Raw genomic sequence first — 20,565 nt, forward strand, 5'->3', positions numbered from 1 at the left:
CAGTGTGCGGTGCAGGCAGAACACCGCTCATCCGCCCGGAGACCAGCCCTGGGGGCTGCCACTGACACCCCTCTGGGCCTCTCTCTGGGTGACTGAGGCCCTGGAGCCCTGGAGTGGGGAGCACAGAGCCTCTGGAGCCCATCACCCCTCCTGCAGAGCACAGGTCTCGGGGGGCCACCAGTTCTCTGTCCAGTGAGCAAGGACACTGCAAACCCCCCAACTTATTAAAATATAAAACTCTGAAGATACCGAGCATCTGTCCACCTTTCATGATGTCCCACGTGAGCCCAGGGAATTGATATGGGACCGAGAGCAAAGGTGAGCAGCCAGCTACCAGGAAGGGCCGCGGTCTTCCCGCCGCGGCACCAGCTCAGGTCTCGCCGGCCCAGCTCCGGCTTCACTGGCCCCCACCAGCCCCCTCTGCTGTGGCAGGTCTGACTTCCAAAACGCCTGCAGGAGACCGGTCCCTGCTCTCCACAGGCCCGTACCTCTCCTCTGTACCCCGGGCTCAGCGCTCAGAGTTCACACCCACCCCAGGCTCCCCCACTGAACCTGCCTTTCCCACAGTGATGGGACTTTGGCTGTTTGGCTCCCTGAGGCTGTGTCTCCCCAGTAGACTGGATGCCCCTCCCCACCTGCCCTTTCTCAGAGCCCCAGGCAGGCTGGGCGAGGCCACGTCTTGGGGACGCCTGACAGGTCTAAGCCCCACCGGGAGCCTACCCGGCTCCAACCCTGTCCTCTTCCTGGCCCCCCACTGGCCCCTCCTGAATGCTGAGGGAAGTAGAAGGGATAGCACCCCCCCTTGGAAAAGTGACTCCCCCCTGGGACCTAGACGGGGCTCCGCAGGTGTGGGGGTCACCTGGGGGAGTCCCGGGCTGAGCATCAAACCCTGGGGTTCCAGGCCAGGCCTTCAGGCGTGGGCCTCGGTGAGGCCACCACCATGACAGGGAAGTGACCAGACAAGGGGCAAGGGGCCGGGCTGGGGTGCGGTCAGGGAATCAGGGGGAGAGCTGGCCACGCTCCCCTGAGCATCCAGCTCCTCCCAACACCACCCCACACACCCCTACAAACACTGCCCTGGAAGCTTCTAGCACCCGGCCTTGGCCTATTGGTCTGAGACAAGGGGCAGGATCTACACGGGGTCTTAGGGTCCATCCTGCGACAGCAGGGCCATCAGCAAGGGCCACCTGCCCTCACACGGGTGTCTATGGAATGAACTGTGTCGGTGCTGCCCAGCCACACCTGCCCTGGGAAGAACAGGTTTCCTGCGCACAGGTGTGCTCACGCGAGACCAGCCTCCCCCGAGGATGGGCGCTCCAGAGGGCACCAGCACCTGGCACGATGCAACGCTGCCCTCCACGCGCACCTCCACATCCGGTCCCTGCCTGACCCCCCAGGGCCCCTCCAGGCCCTCGGCCCGGGCCCCACCCCCATCGGCCCAGGCGGTGGTCCACGGGAGTCAGCAGGGGCAGCGGGGTCCAGCTGCCGCCTGTGGCCTCATTGCTGCCAGTTCTGTAGCAGGGCCCATCCCAAGCCTCTCCCCGCTCCCCACCTCCCTACCTGCCAGGGGAGCCAGCTGCTGAGAGCACACTCGCAGCCCTGACACCGGCCAGGGACAGGCCCCCTCCCGCCATGGGTGCGACGGGGACTCCGCACTTGGGCCTACACACACTCAGACACACACATGTGCAGGCGGAGGGGCCAGGAGCACACACATGCACACCTGTGCCATGCACCTGGCCCATCTGGACACACATCACCTTAATACCTGCGGCCTGAACACAGGACAAGTAGGAGGGGGAGGCATGGGTGCTGGAAGGGGAGCCAATTCCTCAAGAGGAGAGCTTCCTGGGTGGGGGGGGCTCAGGTGATGGCAGGGATGGGCGCCCCAGGGTGAGGGATGAGCCCGAGGGGAGGCAGGGCAGGGACGGGGCAGAGCCTCCCCCTTAGCAGGTGCTGATTTCTGGAATCTTCCACAATGTCCTGGCCCCTCCCTGCCCAAGGCCTCTGCACCCACACTGGGTGCCAGCCCAGGGAGCAGCCCCCACCACCCCGAGCCACCCCCAGCGCTAGACCTCCATCACCAGGCCTCCTTCCCTGTCTGCAGGCCTCTGGCGGAGGGCTGAGCCTAGACCCTCAGTGGATGTGGAACCAGGGTGCAAAACCATGTGTTTATTTTTATTAGAAATGTTCTTGGTATAAAAAACAATCATGCGCTACACATGTCATCAATAACCATCACCAAACACCCAGGCACTGAACTGCATGTCATCAGCAGGAGGGCAGGCGGGCAGGCGGGCGGGGCACACGCAGACGGGCAGGCGGGCTGCGGGCCACCAGGAGGACGCGGCGCTTCGCAACACTCAAGGTTTGTTTTTGTTTGGCTTTTTTGTGTTTCGATTTTTTTTCCTTTTTTTTCTCTTTTGTGACATGTAAGATTTAGTGACTTGGGAAAGGGCAGTAAGGAGGGAGCCAGAGGACAGAAAAGAAAAATGCACGAGCGGAGAGACCCGCGTAGAGCGCACGAGAAAACGGGAGGGCGGAGGATCGGAGCACACAGACAGATGGAGACAGAGGGGAGGCGATACAGAGAGAGAAGAGAAATGAAGACAGGACAGAGACACTGAGAAGGTCACCCATGGGACAAGCAGAGACAGAGGGAGAGAGAAAAACTGGCCCTGGGGCACATGTAGCCCACGTCCCTGCGATTCGGGGTCAGGAGGGGCCCTGGTCCAAGACACAGGCTCTCGGGGTGGCTGCAGCTGCCCCAGCCTTTCGTCTTCCTCCTGTCACCCCCCGCTTGCCCAGGCCACCCAGCAGTGACTGCTGGGCTCCTGTCGTCAGCACCAAGCCACAGCCGTGGGTGCCCACGGGTAGGCAGGACATCAGCGGGGCCCTGGGAGTGGCCCTGGCTCGATGCACCGTCCACAAGGGTCTCGCTCCTCCTCCTCCTGTTCGTCTGTGGCAGCCCAGCTAGATCGCATGGTTGGTGTAGCTGACGTAGGTCTGTTTGGTGGCCAGCACTGGAAGGAGAGAGCAGGGGCACCCAGGAGTCAGAGGCCAGTTTCTTCAAACTCCCTGCCACATGGGCGCTGTCCTGCCCATGGTGTCAAGTCCAGAGCCCCGAACAGCGGCCCCCATCCCCCATCTGGGCACCAGCCCCTGCACTGGGCCCAGCCTCGCAGCCTCACACCTTCACTTGGGCGAGCTGCTGGCCCGGAGTGCCCTCCCTCCCCACCCCCACCCCCACAGGTCCCCACCACCTCCTGACTCCACCACACTTTAAGAGAATCGTTTTTATCTGTGATATACTTTTAAAACACAGTTGAGCCCTGGCCGGTTTGGCTCAGCAGTTAGAGCGTCGACCTGCGGTCCTGAGAGACCCGGGTTCGGTTCCCGCTAAGGGCACGTACCTTGGTTGCAGTTTGTCCCCGGCCCTGGTCGGTCGTGTGGGTGGCAGCCACTCGATGTGTCCCTTTCACATCGATGTTTCTCTCTCTCTCTCTCCCTCCCACTCTACCTGAACAAAAAAAAAATGGGAAAATGTCCTCGGGTGAGGATAAAAAAAAAAAAAACAACAGTTGACCCTTAACGCAGGTTTGAACTTCATGGGTCCACTTATGTGCAGTTGTTTGTTATTTTGTTTTTGTTTTGCTTTCGGTCAATACCTTCAGTGTTTTCCACCCGCAGCTGGGAGCCTGCGGACGCGGGGGGCCTGCCATACGCACGGAGCACAGCACTTCATAGAGGGGACTGGAGCGTCGCGGGTTTGGGTGCCCACTGGGGTGCTGGAACCAAGTCCCCAAGGATACCAGGGGACAACTTCAGTTTAGGGGAAGTCAAAAGTTATATGCTGCCCTGGCCAGCCTGGCTCAGTGGTTGGAGTGCCGGCCCACGCACTGAAGGGCTCCAGGTTCGGTTCCCAGTCACGACCAGGTACCTGGGTTCCAGGCTTGATCCCCAGATCAGGCTGCAGGCTGCAGGCTGCATGCAGGAGGCAACCAACTGATGTGTCTCTTATACGCGTGTTTCTCTCTCTGTCTCCCTCCCTTCCTCTCTCTCTCGAAAAAAAAAAAAAAAAAAATCAATGGAAAATATATCATTGGGTGGATTAACCAAAGAACATTTTAAAGTTATATGCAGATTTTTCGACTGCACAGGGTTGGCGCCCTCCGTGCCCTGCTGTTCGAAGGGACGTTTCAGAAGTCCGAGCGCACGTCCTGGAAGAGGACATGCCCGAGATGCCGGCAGCCTGGGGACAGAGGAAGGAAACACTGGAGCCCGAGAGGGCCTGGCTCAGCTAGAGACTGAAGCATATGGCTGACTTGCCTCTCCCCAGGCTCATGGAACCGGAAGTTCTTAGGTGCCCTCGGCTCTCCACACGGCCACCCTGCCCACTTCTGGGTGTCCCTATCCTGCCTCAGCCCTGACCCTCCCTTATCTACACCCACCTCTCGGGCCCTCACTCACTCACCTGGGACCAGGGTCACTGTCTGGGCAGCTCCCATTTCCCGGCCACAGCCCTCAGGCCCCACCCCAGCTGTCATGGCACCATGAGCATGCCCCCAGGGCGCGACCTCTCAGCAGCCCAGTGAGGACGCCAGATGAGTGTTACCCCATTTGGAAAATGAGGAACTGAGGCCAGGGGTGAGGGGCCTGGCAGGTCCTTGGTTTTGTCCCGTCCTGCCAGGGTTCAGGGTCTCCCTCCATCGCCTGGGGACAGCCGGTGGAGCACAATCAAGGGCAGAACTGCTGTCTGGGAGGGAGCTGGTGTGCTGCTGCAGAGGAGGCTGGGAGAAATCCGTCTCATTTGTCACAGAGCTGCCCTGACCCTCCATCAGGATCCTGTCAGCTCAGAGAAGGAGGCAACGGCCAGGCTCAGCCAGGGCATCTGGCCCAGGGGACACTGAGGAGAGAGTGGCGGGCTGCACACTGCCCCTCAGTCCTCTTTCTCCTGTTTTGGGGGGCTCACCACTGCCAAGTTAAGGCCCACACTGCCCGGCCTCCTCGCAGCGAAGTGTGGCCCTGCCCAGCGACATCCCTGCTGACACGGGAGAGGAAGGGCCGTGTGCAGCCTCACGGCATTCAAGTACATCGGTCCCCGATCCCTCCTCTCCTGCCTTCCGTGGGCAGGACAGGGGAAGCAACCAGCCATGAGGACAAGAACAACCCTCTCAAAGCTGATGGAGCAACAAGATGGAAGGAACCTGGGTCCCCGCTCCTGCTGCCACCATGTACTATCACATCAGACAGAAACAATCATTGTCTGACTGAGCCACTATGTTTGGGGGCCTCTTTGTCACCGCAGCGTAACTGAAAGCCCACTGAGACAGGCAAGATCCCTGTGCCCCACCCTCGGGGTCCACTGAGTGTGGGAAGCAGTGTTGGGGCAGGTGCACAGCGGGGCTCGCCGTGGACCAGTGGGGAGGCCTGAGGATCAGCCGAAGGAGGAACGCCCCCCTGGCCAGAGCTCAGAGTGGGGGGGTGGCCTTCTGTGGTAGCTGGGCTCCCTGTCACAGAAATGTGAAAGCAAAGATGAACGACCACTCGTTCCGGGTGCCGCCCAGAGTGCTGGTGGGAGGACACGGTGCCTGTGGCCCCCAGGAGAGGATGAGGACACGGCAGTGCTTGCAGTACACCAAGACGTCCCCCTTCACTTAACATGGCCCTCGCCCCTCCAGGGTGCTGGGTGGCCCAGGGGGAGTAGGGCCCCCAGGATGGAGCAGAATGCAGGAGGGGCCTTGCAGGGGAGCACTGCGGAAGGGAGCACTAGAGGCTGGGACCCCGAGACGCCTAGCTGCTGGGGGGGGCAGCAGAGCACGGCTCTGGAGACCTGTGCCCTCCGGCTGCTCCTTCCCTGCCTGCGAGGCCTCCGTTTCCCATCCTGCAACAGAGGGGTGGCCCTTTTTGCCTAGGCTTCTCTTCCTGAGAGAAACGCCCCCCCATCTCCACCCCACCCTACCCCCACGGCAGACAAAGAGCCAGCAGCAGCTCTGCGTCATGCCCTGCGGGCCAGCCGGTGAGAATCAGCTCCCGGGGCATCACCCCCGGGTGAACCGATAACACTGTGTTTCCAAACCTGTAAACCGCCAGAGCTCCAGGGAGGTGAGGGAGCACCCCAGCAGCACAGCCCACGAGGGAGCACCCCCAGCTGCACAGCCCACAAGGGAGCACCCCAGTGGCACAGCCCACGAGGGAGCACCCCAGCGGCACAGCCCACGAGGGAGCACCCCAGCGGCACAGCTCACGAGGGAGCACCCCCAGCGGCACAGCCCCACGAGGGAGCGCCCCCAGCGGCACAGCCCACGAGGGAGCACCCCCAGCGGCACAGCCCACGAGGGAGCGCCCCCAGCGGCACAGCCCACGAGGGAGCACCCCCAGCGGCACAGCCCCAGGACTGCAGGGAGAGGGACCAGCAGGGAGAGGGACCCGCAGGCAGCTGCAGGCCCCAGGGCTGGGGTGAGAGAAAGTGCCGGGAGGTGAGGGACATGGGCACCTGCAGTCCCTCTAAGACCAGAGCTGGCCCCAGTCCGTGGCTTCCAGAACCTGAAAGTGCATTCAGCCCTCAGCTAGGGGCCAGGGACGCGAGTCCTTAGGCGGAGCCCGTGGCACCGTCGGGAAAATGGGAGCAATGTCTGTGCAGATCCCAGGAGCTAGCTGTGAGGAACAGACGGAGGAGTCTGGCAGGAGTCAGGAGACTTGGGGTCCAGTCCTACCCTCACCAGTGCAGGGAGCTCAGCACCTCAGTCCCCTCAGCTGTAAAATGGGCGATAACCCTTGGCTGGGCCACAGGGTGGATGAAAATGCCCTTCGACCCTTGCAAAACAAAGAGCCAAGGGGCAGGGCTGAAATAACTACATGGGTGCAGAGGGGTGGGCAGAGCGACTCCCGGGCACACCCCGGGGGTGCGGGCAGAGCGCCCAAGCCCACCCCTTGCTGGTGACAGGCCCCTGCTGCTGTTTCCGGCCGGCCGCCTCGGGCACTGTGGGCTGACAGCCCTGTCGCCCCGTGTCTCCCACCCAATCTGCCTGCAATCAGCCTCCTGAATTATTTATTCTCTTGTTTGTTTAAAGATACGAGGCCTGCCAGTGACAGAGTGAAAAATGCCCCTACTCCACAGGAGTGACACCTCCCCACCCTCCCGCTCACTGGCTGTCCCGGAATTAATCACCTGGCTCCTGCCGGGCTCTCTGGCCCCCGTTGTCACGAGCTGACGGGGCGAGGGGCCCGGGCCCTGGCTCTCACTGTGGGCGGGGGCGCGGGGGCAGCTCTCGTCCATCCCCGGCGGGAAGCAGGGAGCGGGGAGCACTGGGTCTTCCCTGCCATGCCTCCCACCCCTCCTTGTCCCGTCCCCAGGTGACCAGCCTGAGTAGAGGTGGAGGCAGCAGCCTCAGTGAGGCGTGAGGGAGCCCTGTGAAGGCCTGCCCTCATGGTCCCCTAGCTGTCAGCACCCGGAGTGTCAGCCTTTGGGGGCAGCGTGTCCTGGAGCAGGGCTGCTCCTGCACCAGTGTGGCCTGGAGGGAAGGGACAGTGAGCTCTGGGGCCAGGCGGCAGGGAGGCTCCCTGCTAGGGCAGGAGGGGCTGCACCGGGTGGACAGGAAAGGCCAGAGGCGGGGAGTCCTGAGGACACTGTGCCCCTTCCCGTGTCAGAGCGGGGCCCAGGGGGCATCTGAGGGGAGCTCCGGGCTGCGCACAGGGAAGCTGGCACTCTGGGCGGAGGGGCAGGACTGGGAAGAACCAAGGTCATTTGGTGGAGAGTGGTGGTGCCCACGTAGTCATGGGGTGTCCGTTACAGGAGGGGAGCTTCAGAGGCGGGGCATGCCATTCAGCAGAGAAAGGGGACCCCAGAGACAGGGAGGCCATAAGAAGTCGGGGTCGAGGAAAAGATACTATGTGGGGCCAGCCAGCTACCACCTTGCTGTGTGACTTCAGGAGAGTCACTCACTGTCTCTGAGCCTCAGCTGGGGACCAAACGTCCACCCTACCCAGGCTCACGTTTGCCGTGAAGACCACTGAGGTGTGAGACCCTGCTGGAATGTGGGGGGGCACGGTCCCTCATACTCGACACTCTGTGCTGAGAGGAGGGAGCGAGGCTTCACCCGGGCGCCGACCTCTTGGTGGGTGACAGGGCTCCTCTCTGGAGCCTGCGCTCTGGGCCCTGTGCTCTAGCCCGCGTCCCTTCCGCTGCCATCGACACTGTCCGCTTCTGGCCTTCCCCCCAGGACCAGGAGGAAGAAGCGCAGTGCTCACTCCCAGGTCCCACCAGGACCTGATGCCCCGCAAGACTCTCAGAGGGTGGGGAGGCAGCAGGAGCTGCCATTTAAGCCATTTGGCCACTTTACAGGGTGTCCAGAGAGGGAGCCACGGCCTGCAGTGGGGCAGGGTGACCACAGCGACCCCTCAACCCTCCTACCCTGAAGCAGCTGGAAGCAAGGCCATGGAGCCCCCACCCCACGCGGGAGGCCCCGTGGCTCCTCCACGGCAGAGGCCAGGGTCTGTGCCAGGAGACAGCAGGCAGCAGGGGCAGAGGGAGGTTGGGTCCACCCTGCCACCTGCTGGCTGTGTGACCTGGGTCGGCCCCTTGCCTTTCTGTGCCTCTCTCCTCCTCTGTATTACGCAGATGATAAAAACGCCGTCTTTCAAGATTGCTGTGAGGACAGGTGTGGCACACAGGGTCCCAGAAAGGGTCACCATTCCTGGTCCCGAGGCCTGTCCTGTCCCTCACATGCTGCCCCCTCTCTCCTCACACGGTGTCTGGCTGCAGGGGCCAGGGAAGTTGGCCAGGACCGTGGCGCTGCTCCCTCCCATGTACCCGCCTTCGCCAGCCTGAGGGGCCTGTCTCGCCCAGGCCCAGACCTTGGGCCTGTTCTCCAGATGCTAAGTCCTCTCCTCCTTCCCTCCCCTGAGCCCCTCAAAAGACCCTCGACAGCTGAGGTCTCCTTGGACAACCCCCTGGGCCTCTGGAGGCCTTCTGCCCGGCCCCAGCCCGCACTGACCCATCAGGGCCCATGTCCCGAGTCCCCATCTCTAGGGCCTGCTCCAGGGTGATGGGCTGGTGCCAGGGCCACCGCTCCCAGGTTCCCAAAGGGCCAGAGAGCAGGGGCATCGACACCACCGCTTCTCCCAGAGGGACTGGAGGTCACAGGCCCAGACGTGGGTGCCACAGCAGAGATATCCGGGGGTCTCATATCACAGTGCATGAATCAGGCCCCCCATGGCCTCCCTCTAGGTGGGGCAGAGACCCCTGGAAGGGTGAGGCTAGGGTGGGCATGCGGTGGCACCTGGAGGTTCTCTCCTCTCCCAGGACAGGCAGGCAGGGAGGAGGGGTCCTAACCTGCAGCCTCCGGGTTCTCCCAGGGCCCCAGTGACCTGGCTAGGGGCGGGGATATGGGGCGGGGCCTCTCCAGGAAGGGGCAGGGCCAGACACTCACCTGGGGCCTCCAGGTTCTCGCAGAGTTCAGACTTGGCCTCACCGTTGGGACGGAAGCTGCCCTTTTGTGTGAACTTGTTGGACATGGTGGCAGCGGTGACCACGGCTTTGAGGCTGCGCTTGCGCTTGGGCACGTTCTGCTCCGGGTGGAAGAGGATGATGTAGACCTTGGGCATGTAGAGCATCCCCAGGGACACCGAGGCACTCAGACTCACGGAGACGGTCAGCGTGGTCGTCTGGATGTACAGCTGCGGGGCCAGGGGCACGTCAGAGCAGGCTCCGCCCTGGCCCCTGTGCCCATCCAGGCGGGCGGTGGGCACAGACTGGGGACATCTGTGTACGACTGGAGCGAGTCGCGGTGCAGGCCTGGGACTCTAGACCAGAATCCCTGGGTTCAAATGCCGACTCCACCACTTTGCTCTGTGGTCTTAGACAAGTCCCATCCCTGTGCCTCAGTCCCCTCACGTAGGATATAGGCATGACGATTACAGCCCTGCACTGACCGCGCAGGCCGTTGTGAGGATGAAAAGGCAGACACATGGTAAAAGGATGCTCAACAAGACCCGGCACAGGGCAAGTTCACAGAAGTGGTTCCCACCGTCATGCAGCCCCGAGGAGGGGCCTGGGGACCACAGCTGACCCTCCGCAGGCGCAGCCCCCGCACAGGCCTGGGAGTGAGATGGTCACCCGCTGGTGCCTCGAGCAGCTCCCAGTGGCTGTGCCACAGCCCCTCCACCAGGCCCCACTCCGTGGCCGCCCGCCACGTGCCGCCTGTGCGGAGCAGGCCGCTGGGACAGGAGGCACCGCGCCCAGTGAGACGCGGCAGTGGCAGCCGTCAAAGCTCATTTCACGCCCGCTCGCCAGCACTAACGGTGACAGATGTTTAGCAAAATGAAAGTCCATTCATCTGGGTGTCAGATAATCCATTCTTCAATGGCGGGGCCTTCCGGGCGGGTTCTGACAAGCCCCACCTCCACCAGCTGGACTCCCCGCCCACCACCTCCCTCCCCACCCCACGCCCCAGGTCCCCAGGCCTCAGCTGCCCCGACAGCCGTCCTCAGCCAGGGTGAAGACCAGGTCTGGGCATGGGGAAGCAGGATGCTCTCCTCCCTAGGCTGTTTCAGGGCCTCGGCCCCTCCCCTGGGGCCTGGTTGGTGTGCCGCCTCTTCCAGGAAGCTTTCCTTGACCCCAGCCCCATCCACCCCCATGACACCCTTCATTCCCGGCACCTAACCAGCAGTGGACATCACGGGTCTGGACGTGCTTCCTGAGGGGCCAGGGGCCCTGGCCATCTGGTAGCCCCCTGGGGCAGGTGTTTCTGCTCTCAGTTCCTCCCATCGCCTGCCCCTCTCCGTGAACACCTCCTGACCTGGTCCGAGGCCTTCATTCCAGCCTCCTTCCCCGGTGTCCGGCCTCTGAGAGCAGGTCTGAAAGGAGAGGCCCCGGGGGAGTCTCGTCCCTCGCCAGCCCTCAGTTTGCCCGTCAGTGCAACAGGGTGAAAGCGCCCGCCTGACCCAGACCACGCGGCGACCCCCAAGCACCACCGTGAGGCCACGTGAGACTCACGGCAGGCGTGGGGGAGGAGGCTGAGTATGGAGAGGCTGTTCCGTGTCCCACTGTTCAGGGAAATGTCACAGGCCCAGGGGAACGAGAGCCTGTCCCAGGAGCACTCTGCCCCAGACACAGGCAGCCAGTCCCCAGTCCTCACACGCACCCACACTCCGCACGGCACAGAGCTGTCCCCAGTGTTGAAGAGAGCGGTCGTGACAAGCCAGTGGGAGGGGACAGGAGAGGGGGATAGGCTCACAGCACGCCCTTGGAGCACCCATGGAGGTCTGGGGTAATCAAGACCAGTTATGTGGGTCTTCCACACTGGACTAGGAGGGTCCTGGGGGCAGGGTGAGTCCCCCTCATTAGATAGGGGTTCCCTAATGTGGGGGGGGCTGTCTCTCCTTTCACACTGTAGTTCTTGGGAGTACGGACCACGCTTCCAGGTCTGATATCCATCTTAGGCCCTTTGCCCCACCTTGTTATGGGAGGGAGGGACCCAGCTTGATCTATGTGGGGGTGGTGGGATGGGGCAGAGGCCCCCTCTGTGGGCAGAGTGAGCCCTGCAGTGGACAATGACTGTGTTGGAGGCCAGGGGTCTGGGCTCCAGACTCCACTCTGTCCTGACCCAGGTTGGGCTGCTGAGACCCTCCACTACCACCACCAGTCAGCACGGGGTGCGACCTGTGCAGTCACCCAGGTGCCCGCGCTCAGCACGCCTGCGCCTGGTTTAATGCCTGTTGCCGTGTCTCGAAGCCTGAATGACATTTTCATTCTGCGCAAGGCCTGGAAACTCGAGCCAGCCCTGAGCCAGCCCTAAGCACAGTCCTGAGCACAGCCCTGAGCCAGCCCTGAGCACAGCCCTGAGCACAGCCCTGAGCCAGCCCTGAGCACAGCCCTGAGCCAGCCCTGAGCACAGCCCTGAGCCAGCCCTGAGCACAGCCCTGAGCACAGCCCTGAGCCAGCCCTGAGCACAGCCCTGAGCCAGCCCTGAGCCAGCCCTGAGCACAGCCCTGAGCCAGCCCTGAGCACAGCCCTGAGCACAGCCCTGAGCACAGCCCTGAGCACAGCCCTGAGCACAGCCCTGAGCCAGCCCTGAGCACAGCCCTGAGCACAGCCCTGAGCCAGCCCTGAGCACAGCCCTGAGCCAGCCCTGAGCACAGCCCTGAGCACAGCCCTGAGCCAGCCCTGAGCACAGCCCTGAGCCAGCCCTGAGCACAGCCCTGAGCACAGCCCTGAGCCAGCCCTGAGCACAGCCCTGAGCCAGCCCTGAGCCAGCCCTGAGCCAGCCCTGAGCCCAGCCCTGAGCACAGCCCTGAGCCCAGCCCTGAGCACAGCCCTGAGCCAGCCCTGAGCCAGCCCTAAGCCAGCCCTGAGCCAGCCCTGAGCACAGCCCTAAGCCAGCCCTGAGCACAGCCCTGAGCACAGCCCTGAGCACAGCCCTGAGCCAGCCCTGAGCACAGCCCTGAGCACAGCCCTGAGCACAGCCCTGAGCCAGCCCTGAGCACAGCCCTGAGCCAGCCCTGAGCCCAGCCCTGAGCACAGCCCTGAGCACAGCCCTGAGCACAGCCCTGAGCCAGCCCTGAGCACAGCCCTGAGCACAGCCCTGAGCCAGCCCTGAGCACAGCCCTGAGCACAGCCCCTGAGCACAGCCCTGAGCACAGCCCTGAGCCAGCCCTGAGCACGGCCCTGAGCCAGCCCTGAGCCAGCCCTGAGCACAGCCCTGAGCCAGCCCTGAGCACAGCCCTGAGCACAGCCCTGAGCCAGCCCTGAGCACAGCCCTGAGCACAGCCCCTGAGCACAGCCCTGAGCACAGCCCTGAGCCAGCCCTGAGCACGGCCCTGAGCCAGCCCTGAGCCAGCCCTGAGCACAGCCCTGAGCCAGCCCTGAGCACAGCCCTGAGCACAGCCCTGAGCCAGCCCTGAGCACAGCCCTGAGCCAGCCCTGAGCCAGCCCTAAGCCAGCCCTGAGCCAGCCCTGAGCACAGCCCTGAGCCAGCCCTGAGCACAGCCCTGAGCCAGCCCTGAGCCAGCCCTAAGCCAGCCCTGAGCCAGCCCTGAGCACAGCCCTAAGCCAGCCCTGAGCACAGCCCCTGAGCACAGCCCTGAGCACAGCCCTGAGCCAGCCCTGAGCCAGCCCTGAGCACAGCCCTGAGCACAGCCCTGAGCCAGCCCTGAGCCCAGCCCTGAGCACAGCCCTGAGCACAGCCCTGAGCACAGCCCTGAGCCAGCCCTGAGCACAGCCCTGAGCACAGCCCTGAGCCAGCCCTGAGCACAGCCCTGAGCACAGCCCCTGAGCACAGCCCTGAGCACAGCCCTGAGCCAGCCCTGAGCACGGCCCTGAGCCAGCCCTGAGCACGGCCCTGAGCCAGCCCTGAGCCAGCCCTGAGCACAGCCCTGAGCCAGCCCTGAGCACAGCCCTGAGTACTGCCCTGAGCACAGCCCTGAGCACAGCCCTGAGCCAGCCCTGAGCCAGCCCTGAGCACAGCCCTGAGCCAGCCCTGAGCACAGCCCTGAGCCAGCCCTGAGCACAGCCCTTGGTGTTTGACTGGTCTGCTTTCCAGCCCGGGAACCTTTCTGCAAACCGGGCACTAGGGGTGTAAACAGCAAACCTAAGCAAAGAGCCACCCATCTGCTGGGGGCCCCTCCCTCCCAGCCTGCGCCCCTCCAGCCGGCCCGCAGTGTGCACCCCACCCCTCTCCCTGCCCAGGGTCTGGGGCCCCTGTGAAGGTGCACATTGTCCCCAGGAGGTGGTAGCATCGGGATCCTGTCAGAGAAGCTGTGGTCCTCTAGAACCCGGCGGGCATTCCTACAGAGATGGGGCCCTGGCACGGCCGAGTGAGGGGCCACCTCCCCCACCCACTGGTGCCCCGGCCCGAGGGGTTTGCACTGCTCCACCTCTGCTCCCCTCCTCGGCCAGGCCCTCACTTCGCTCCAGGAATCCTGCAGGAAGCTCACAGACGGAAGGAGGGTGTCCGGCTGGGTCTGATGGGGTGACAGAGGTCACCTTGGGGTGGGGCAAAAGGCACAGGGAGGAGCTACTTGGCTGTGGGTGAAGGATTTCCTGTTTCTGTGCGAGGCCTGGTGGGTACAGAATGCGAGGGGCCCTAGTGGGGGTACTGAGCTCTGCCTACTCTGCGCTTCCGCCCAGACCGACCCTGCGGACACTGATCCTCAGAACCTGTGCACACCAGACAGACCTCCACAACCTGGCCGGCCTCCGCAGCCCCATCCTGGCCAAGCCTGGCTGAGCAGGAACCCCCCCCCCCCGGTGCCGAGGCCGCCGGCTGAGGCCGTAAGCCCTGGAAATCCGGGCTAATGCTGGGAAACCCAGCCGCCTGCTCACCAGAGCGCACAGCCGGCTCCAGCTGCACCAGCACCTGCACCCTGGGCGGCAGGCACCGCAGGGCACCTGCAAGCAGTGCGCACACACGTGCACACACACACCTGCGTACTCAGGCATCTCTGCGTTCACACTCACACCTGACGCAGACACACACGTACCCTTCATGTACCCGGGTACTCACTCAAGTATGTATATACACAAAGATGCACTCACACATCCACACACATCTGAACACATACCCAGACACCCACACATACTCCATTACACTCACATTTACACATAATCTTCACAACCATACCCCACACACCAGCAGCCATGAACCCCTAGGCACACACACTTGCCCATCCCCACTCACTGTGCACACACACACACGCACACACACACACACGGCAGCCAGGCCTACAGCTCCCACGGGGGCGCTTTGTAGCTACAACATGACAACACATATACGTCCCCAGGGTTGCCTGAGGCTCCAAGAAGCCTGGTGGTCTGAACCGGCAGGGACTTCGAGCTCATCTGCTCCACCCCCCCCATGCAGAAACCAAGAGGAGGGCCCACAGCCCGTGCGGTGCCATCAGGGTTAGCGCTGGGTCTTATGGCCGCACGCTGGGGTGAGGGTGGCCCACGGGGCGACCTGGGGCGAGGCTCTGCTCCGTGCGGCCTCAGAAAAGGTCTTCTCGGGCTCCTGCCCTGCATCAGTGCTGAGGGGAGCCTCCTAAAGAGGGAGAAATCAGCCCTGGCCGGTTTGGCTCAGTAGTTGGAGCATCAGCCCGTGGACCAGGGTCACGGGTTCGATTCCAGTCAAGGGCATGTACCTCTGTTGCAGTTCAGTCTGTGGCCCTGGTGGAGTCGTGCGGGAGGCAACCAGTGCATGTGTCTCTCTCACATCGATTTCTTTCTCCCTCTCTCCGCCTCCCACTTTATCTGAAGATAAATAGAGAAAAATATCCTCAGGTGAGGATTTTTAAAAAATAAATAAAAAGAGAAATCAGAGGCAGGTGGGGTCACCTGGAGAGATGTGTGGGGGCTAGGCCCCAAAATCTGGAGGTGGGAGGGTCTGATACCCTGGGAGGCAGGGACACCCCTGAGAGTCCCTGAGGAAATGACAGAAAGCAGCAAGGGGCTTACCCACCAGGCAGCTGGCAGGGTACTTCTCTCTGAGGGGGTGCTGGAGGGGCCTCCTGGTATTACTGAGGGTGACTCCTCAAGCTGCCAGCTTCCTGGGGCGTGGAGCGCCCTCGCCCCACCCCGCTGGCTTCATGGCCCCTGGCGCTGCCGGGCGTGGGGCCTCTGCCTGCACCTTCCCTGTGCAGGGACGGCCTCCAGCAGGCCGAGTGGGAGCTGGAGACCTGGCTCCATCCAGGCCTAGCAGCTGATCTGGCTCAAGCATGCAGCACGCCCGGAGCCGGGCCTGGTCTCAGACCTCAGGGCACTCCCTGCCAGCCCCAGGGCCTGCTCCTTAGAACCCCCGCCCACAGGGCCACCACTGGAGGACAGGCCACAGGCTTCCCTGGGCCTGGGCCAAGGCATTCGGAGTGGAGAACGCAGCTCCTGCCCCTGAGGGGCTGTTGGAGAAGAGGTGGGCACCCTCCAAGGGAGCCCCTAGGAGGGGAAGGTGTCCCAGGGCTGCCGGGGACAGCATGGACTGGGCTGGGGACTCCTGGGTCAGAGCAGGGTCACGTCCAGCTGTGCCACCTACTGGCTGTGTGACCTTAGACAAGTCACTTCGCCTCTCTGAGCCTCCATGTCTTCATGTATAAATGGGGGTGGTGATATCTACCCTCACCTGCTATTGTGGGACTGCTAACCCTTAGGTAAGGCCCCTGGCGTGTGACAAGCACACACCCAGGCCGCAGCTCTGAATGCCATCCACGGGCCGACGACTCTCCCAGCGCACCTCCAGCCTGGCCCTCGCCCCATCTCCAGTCTCCTCGTTCAGCCGCTGACTCGACAGCTGTACTTGGACGTCTAATGGGCGTCCCAAACTTAGCATGTCCACAGGACCTCCTGATGTTCACCCCACACCAGCTGCTCTGTCATCTCCCCACCTCGGTGCCCCATACCCCTTCCTTCCCACCCTCACGCCAGAGCCACGGAGCCGTCCTTGACTCCCCTCTGCGTCTCTCATCCACACGCATCCCTCAGAAACCAGCCAGTCCCACCGCAGACACATCCACAACCCCTCCTCACCACCGGAGGCGCAGTCTCTGCCAGGATTACTCAGGAACCTCCTCATGGGTGCCCTGACCCCCCCTCCTGCTCGCCCCCACCACCCTCCTCAGTCCCAGACCCAGACAGCAGGCCAACGGCTTCTACACCCATCGGGCGTGATTCTTACACCCATACGGCTGCAGGGAAGGATCCCAGCCCTCGCCCATGGACCAAGAAACAGGTGGAGCGGCCAGCTTCCAACCACTTGCCCGGGATCCCAGTTAGACAGACTCGGGCCAGGAGCTGGGGTCTGGGGCCCCACGACCTTCCATGTCTCTGGCCTCTCCTCCACTGACACCCAATTCTTCAAGGGAATCCCCCTGAACCCAGGCAGTGCTGCGCTGGGACGTGGGCAGAGTCCGCGGGCCTTGGGGAGTGCCCAGGATGGCCTACAGAGCCAGCAGGAGGCGCGGGAGGGAGGGCCCTGGGCTGGCACAGCTGGGACCCTGCGCCATTGGGCCGGGAGAGGGGAGACAGCGCCTGATACATCTCTCACCCCAGGCCCCATGGGGATCCTGTGAGGGCAGAGACAGGGTGGGCAGAGGAGGAAGAAGAGAGGGTCGGACAGAAAGCAAGGTGGGGTGAGGAGAGAGGGGTAATGGAGAGTCTAGAAAAGAATGAAGAATGAAAAAAGGTGCAGCCACGCAGTCTCACGGAGAAGAGGGAGGAAGAAGAGAGAAAAGAGGGAAGGGGGGAGAGAAAGAGAGGGGGTGGGAGAGGCAGGGGTGCAGAGATGAGGGAAGAGGAGGAAGCTAGAAAGAGGGAAGCGAGGGAGGAGGACGGGCCGGGGGGAGACAGAGAGACAAGGGAGAGGAGGCAGGAAAAGAGAAAACCCAAAACCTGGAAAAAAGAACCTCAGAATGGAGAGAGAAGATAGAATGAAGCATGGAAAAGCACCTCCAGACTAGGGTGGGGCCGCCAGCCAGTCCCCCAGCCCCGCCGCCCCTGCCCTCACCTTGTCTGCCGACTGCGAGGTGCCGAAGAAGATGGGGATGAAGGCGAGCCAGACGATGCAGGTGGTGTACATGGTGAAGCCGATGGGCTTGGCCTCGTTGAACGTCTCTGGCACGCCGCGCGTCTTGATGGCGTACACCGTGCATGTGACCATGAGCAGCATGCTGTAGCCCAGCAGGCAGATGAGCGACAGGTCCGAGATGTCGCACTTGAGCACGCCCCTGGCGAAGCGGGGGTCGAGCGTCCGCTGGTCCTGGAAGTCCACCACTGAGTGGGACGGGTCCACCACAAACCACACGCAGATGCCCAGCAGCTGCAGCGAGATGAGGCTGAAGGTGATGGCCAGCTGCGAGGCGGGGCTGATGAAGCGCGGCGCGCTGACCGAGCGCTTGCCCTGCTCGAAGATGCGGTAGATGCGGTTGGTCTTGGTGAGGAGGGCCGCGTAGCTGATGCTCATGCCCAGCCCCAGGAAGATGCGGCGCAGGGAGCAGGTGCCCAGGTCGGGCTCCGCGATCATGAGGAAGGTGGTGGCATAGCACAGGAAGATGCCGGCCAGCAGCACGTAGCTCAGCTCGCGGCCCGAGGCCTTGACGATGGGTGTGTCGTTGTAGCGCACGAAGGTGACCACCACGAACAGCGTGGCCGCGATGCCCACCACGGCCAGGAAGAGGGGCAGCACGGCCCAGGGCGAGGCCCACTCCAGCTTGATGATGGGGATGGGCCGGCAGCCGGTGCGGTTCTCGGTGGGCCGCATGTCGTAGGGGCACGTCCGGCAGCTGTAGCGGTCCACCTGGTACTGGTACCCAGTGCAGGGCTCGCAGTGCCAGCAGCAGGGCATGCCCTTCACCGTCTTCTTCCGCTCGCCCGGCCGGCAGGGCAGGCTGCAGATGGAGCGGGGCAGCTGCCCACTCCCTGGCCAGAGCATCTGCTCCACCTGACAATGAGAGCGTGGAGGAACGGGCCTCAGGACATGCCCCGGTGCCCCGGGCCACCCCACTGGCTGGCACCCTGTGGCCCACATCTGAATCACCCTCTTCCCGGCTGCAAATCCAGCTGCTCGGTCCTGCCAGACCTGCTGAAACCAACAGCTGGATGTAAACACGCTCCCTGTATCCAGGTATGCTGACCTACAGGGAGTCCTGGATGGCTGCCCGTATCCAGGTATGCTGACCTACAGGGAGTCCTGGATGGCTCCCGTATCCAGGTATGCTGACCTACAGGGAGTCCTGGATGGCTCCCGTATCCAGGTATGCTGACCTACAGGGAGTCCTGGATGGCTCCCCGTATCCAGGTATGCTGACCTACAGGGAGTCCTGGATGGCTCCCGTATCCAGGTATGCTGACCTACAGGGAGTCCTGAATGGCTCCCGTATCCAGGTATGCTGACCTACAGGGAGTCCTGGATGGCTCCCCGTATCCAGGTATGCTGACCTACAGGGAGTCCTGGATGGCTCCCGTATCCAGGTATGCTGACCTACAGGGAGTCCTGAATGGCTCCCCGTATCCAGGTATGCTGACCTACAGGGAGTCCTGAATGGCTCCCCGTATCCAGGTATGCTGACCTACAGGGAGTCCTGGATGGCTCCCGTATCCAGGTATGCTGACCTACAGGGAGTCCTGAATGGCTCCCCGTATCCAGGTATGCTGACCTACAGGGAGTCCTGGATGGCTCCCGTATCCAGGTATGCTGACCTACAGGGAGTCCTGAATGGCTCCCGTATCCAGGTATGCTGACCTACAGGGAGTCCTGGATGGCTGCCCGTATCCAGGTATGCTGACCTACAGGGAGTCCTGGATGGCTCCCGTATCCAGGTATGCTGACCTACAGGGAGTCCTGGATGGCTCCCGTATCCAGGTATGCTGACCTACAGGGAGTCCTGGATGGCTCCCGTATCCAGGTATGCTGACCTACAGGGAGTCCTGGATGGCTCCCGTTTCCAGGTATGCTGACCTACAGGGAGTCCTGGATGGCTCCCGTATCCAGGTATGTCCCCGTAGTCCAGGATAGCTGCCCTATCCAGTATGCTGACTACGGGGTCCTGGATTGCCGTATCAGGTCTGTGACTCAGGGAGTCCTGATATGCCCAGGGTCATTGGGGGACCGAGCACGGGAGGTCAGGCTCAGGGAGCGGAGAGCTCAGCAGCCTGGCTGCTCGGCAGTGGCCCAGACAGCATCACCCAGGGGCTGGTCGGAAAAGCGAGATGTCGGCCCTCCCCGACCCACTGACTCAGAATCTGCGTCCTAACAGGACCCCCAGAGATTCGGGCGCACGCTGGCCTTGAGGGGCGCTGCCCAGGGAGCGGGCCGGTGGGCAGAACCGAAGTTTGCTCATAGGACACCCACTGTGCCCAGGGCTGGCATCCCTTCTCTTCCTGCTCCACACCCGTGCTCGTCACCACTGGGAGCGAGGGGCCAGGGAGTGTGGCTGTCACAGCTCTGGGAAGGCAGCCAGAGGCCCCAGAGCGCGCCGGGCAGAGGAAGCTAGCCACACCTGGGAGCCGAGTTCAAAGCGCCTGTTCTAATGAATGAGTCCAGGGAAGAGCTGAGGCCTAGACAGCAGGGCCCGCCTGGACGGGGGCCACGGCCGTGCCAGGGGCCGCTTCTGGAGAAAGAATGGCCAGCTGGCCCTGGGGCGAGTTTCAGAGCGAGGAACAAAGTGGGGCGGGGGTCCCAGAGGGCCTCATGCTGGTGGGAAGAAAACCACGAGGAGGCTTGTGCTGCGGCTCTGGGAGTACAGGTGGTGTGGGCCCCTCGAGCCAGAGCAGAGCAGTGACCAGTGCCAGCACCCGCCGGGACGGGAGGCAGGACAATCCCTGCTCGGAGCTGTGGGGCTGCGGGGCACGGGTGAGGCAGGTGTGGGATCATGGGGAAGGGCCTGCCCCAGGGGACACGGCTGAGGCAGGTGTGGGACCTCGGGGAAGGGCCTGCCCCAGGGGACACGGCTGAGGCAGGTGTGGGGCCTCGGGGAAGGGCCTGCCCCAGGGGACACAGGCTGAAGGCAGTGTGTGGGGACCATCGGGGAAGGTCCTGCCCCAGGGGACACGGCTGAGGCAGGTGGGGGACCTCGGGGAAGGGC

General features: G+C 63.3%; 1 protein-coding gene across 3 annotated transcripts in view; it reads right to left on the reverse strand.

Annotated features, from left to right (window-relative positions):
* Positions 1 to 2,778: 2,778 nt before the first annotated feature.
* Positions 2,779 to 20,565, reverse strand: part of GRM4 (glutamate metabotropic receptor 4) — a 112,689-nt gene continuing 94,902 nt past the window's right edge. For 2 of the 3 annotated variants that reach the window (XM_036248499.1, XM_036248498.1), the window contains 3 exons: positions 17,490 to 18,422; positions 9,432 to 9,678; positions 2,974 to 3,023 (listed from right to left, as the gene is read on the reverse strand). In XM_036248499.1, the coding sequence (XP_036104392.1) occupies positions 2,974 to 3,023; positions 9,432 to 9,678; positions 17,490 to 18,422 (1,230 nt within the window). Of the gene's footprint in view, positions 3,024 to 9,431; positions 9,679 to 17,489; positions 18,423 to 20,565 lie in introns of all 3 variants that reach the window. The other variant, XM_036248497.1, reaches the window with a different exon arrangement.

The sequence above is a fragment of the Molossus molossus genome, unplaced genomic scaffold, assembly GCF_014108415.1.
Source record: "Molossus molossus isolate mMolMol1 unplaced genomic scaffold, mMolMol1.p scaffold_m16_p_8, whole genome shotgun sequence".
Taxonomy (NCBI): Eukaryota; Metazoa; Chordata; class Mammalia; order Chiroptera; family Molossidae; genus Molossus; species Molossus molossus.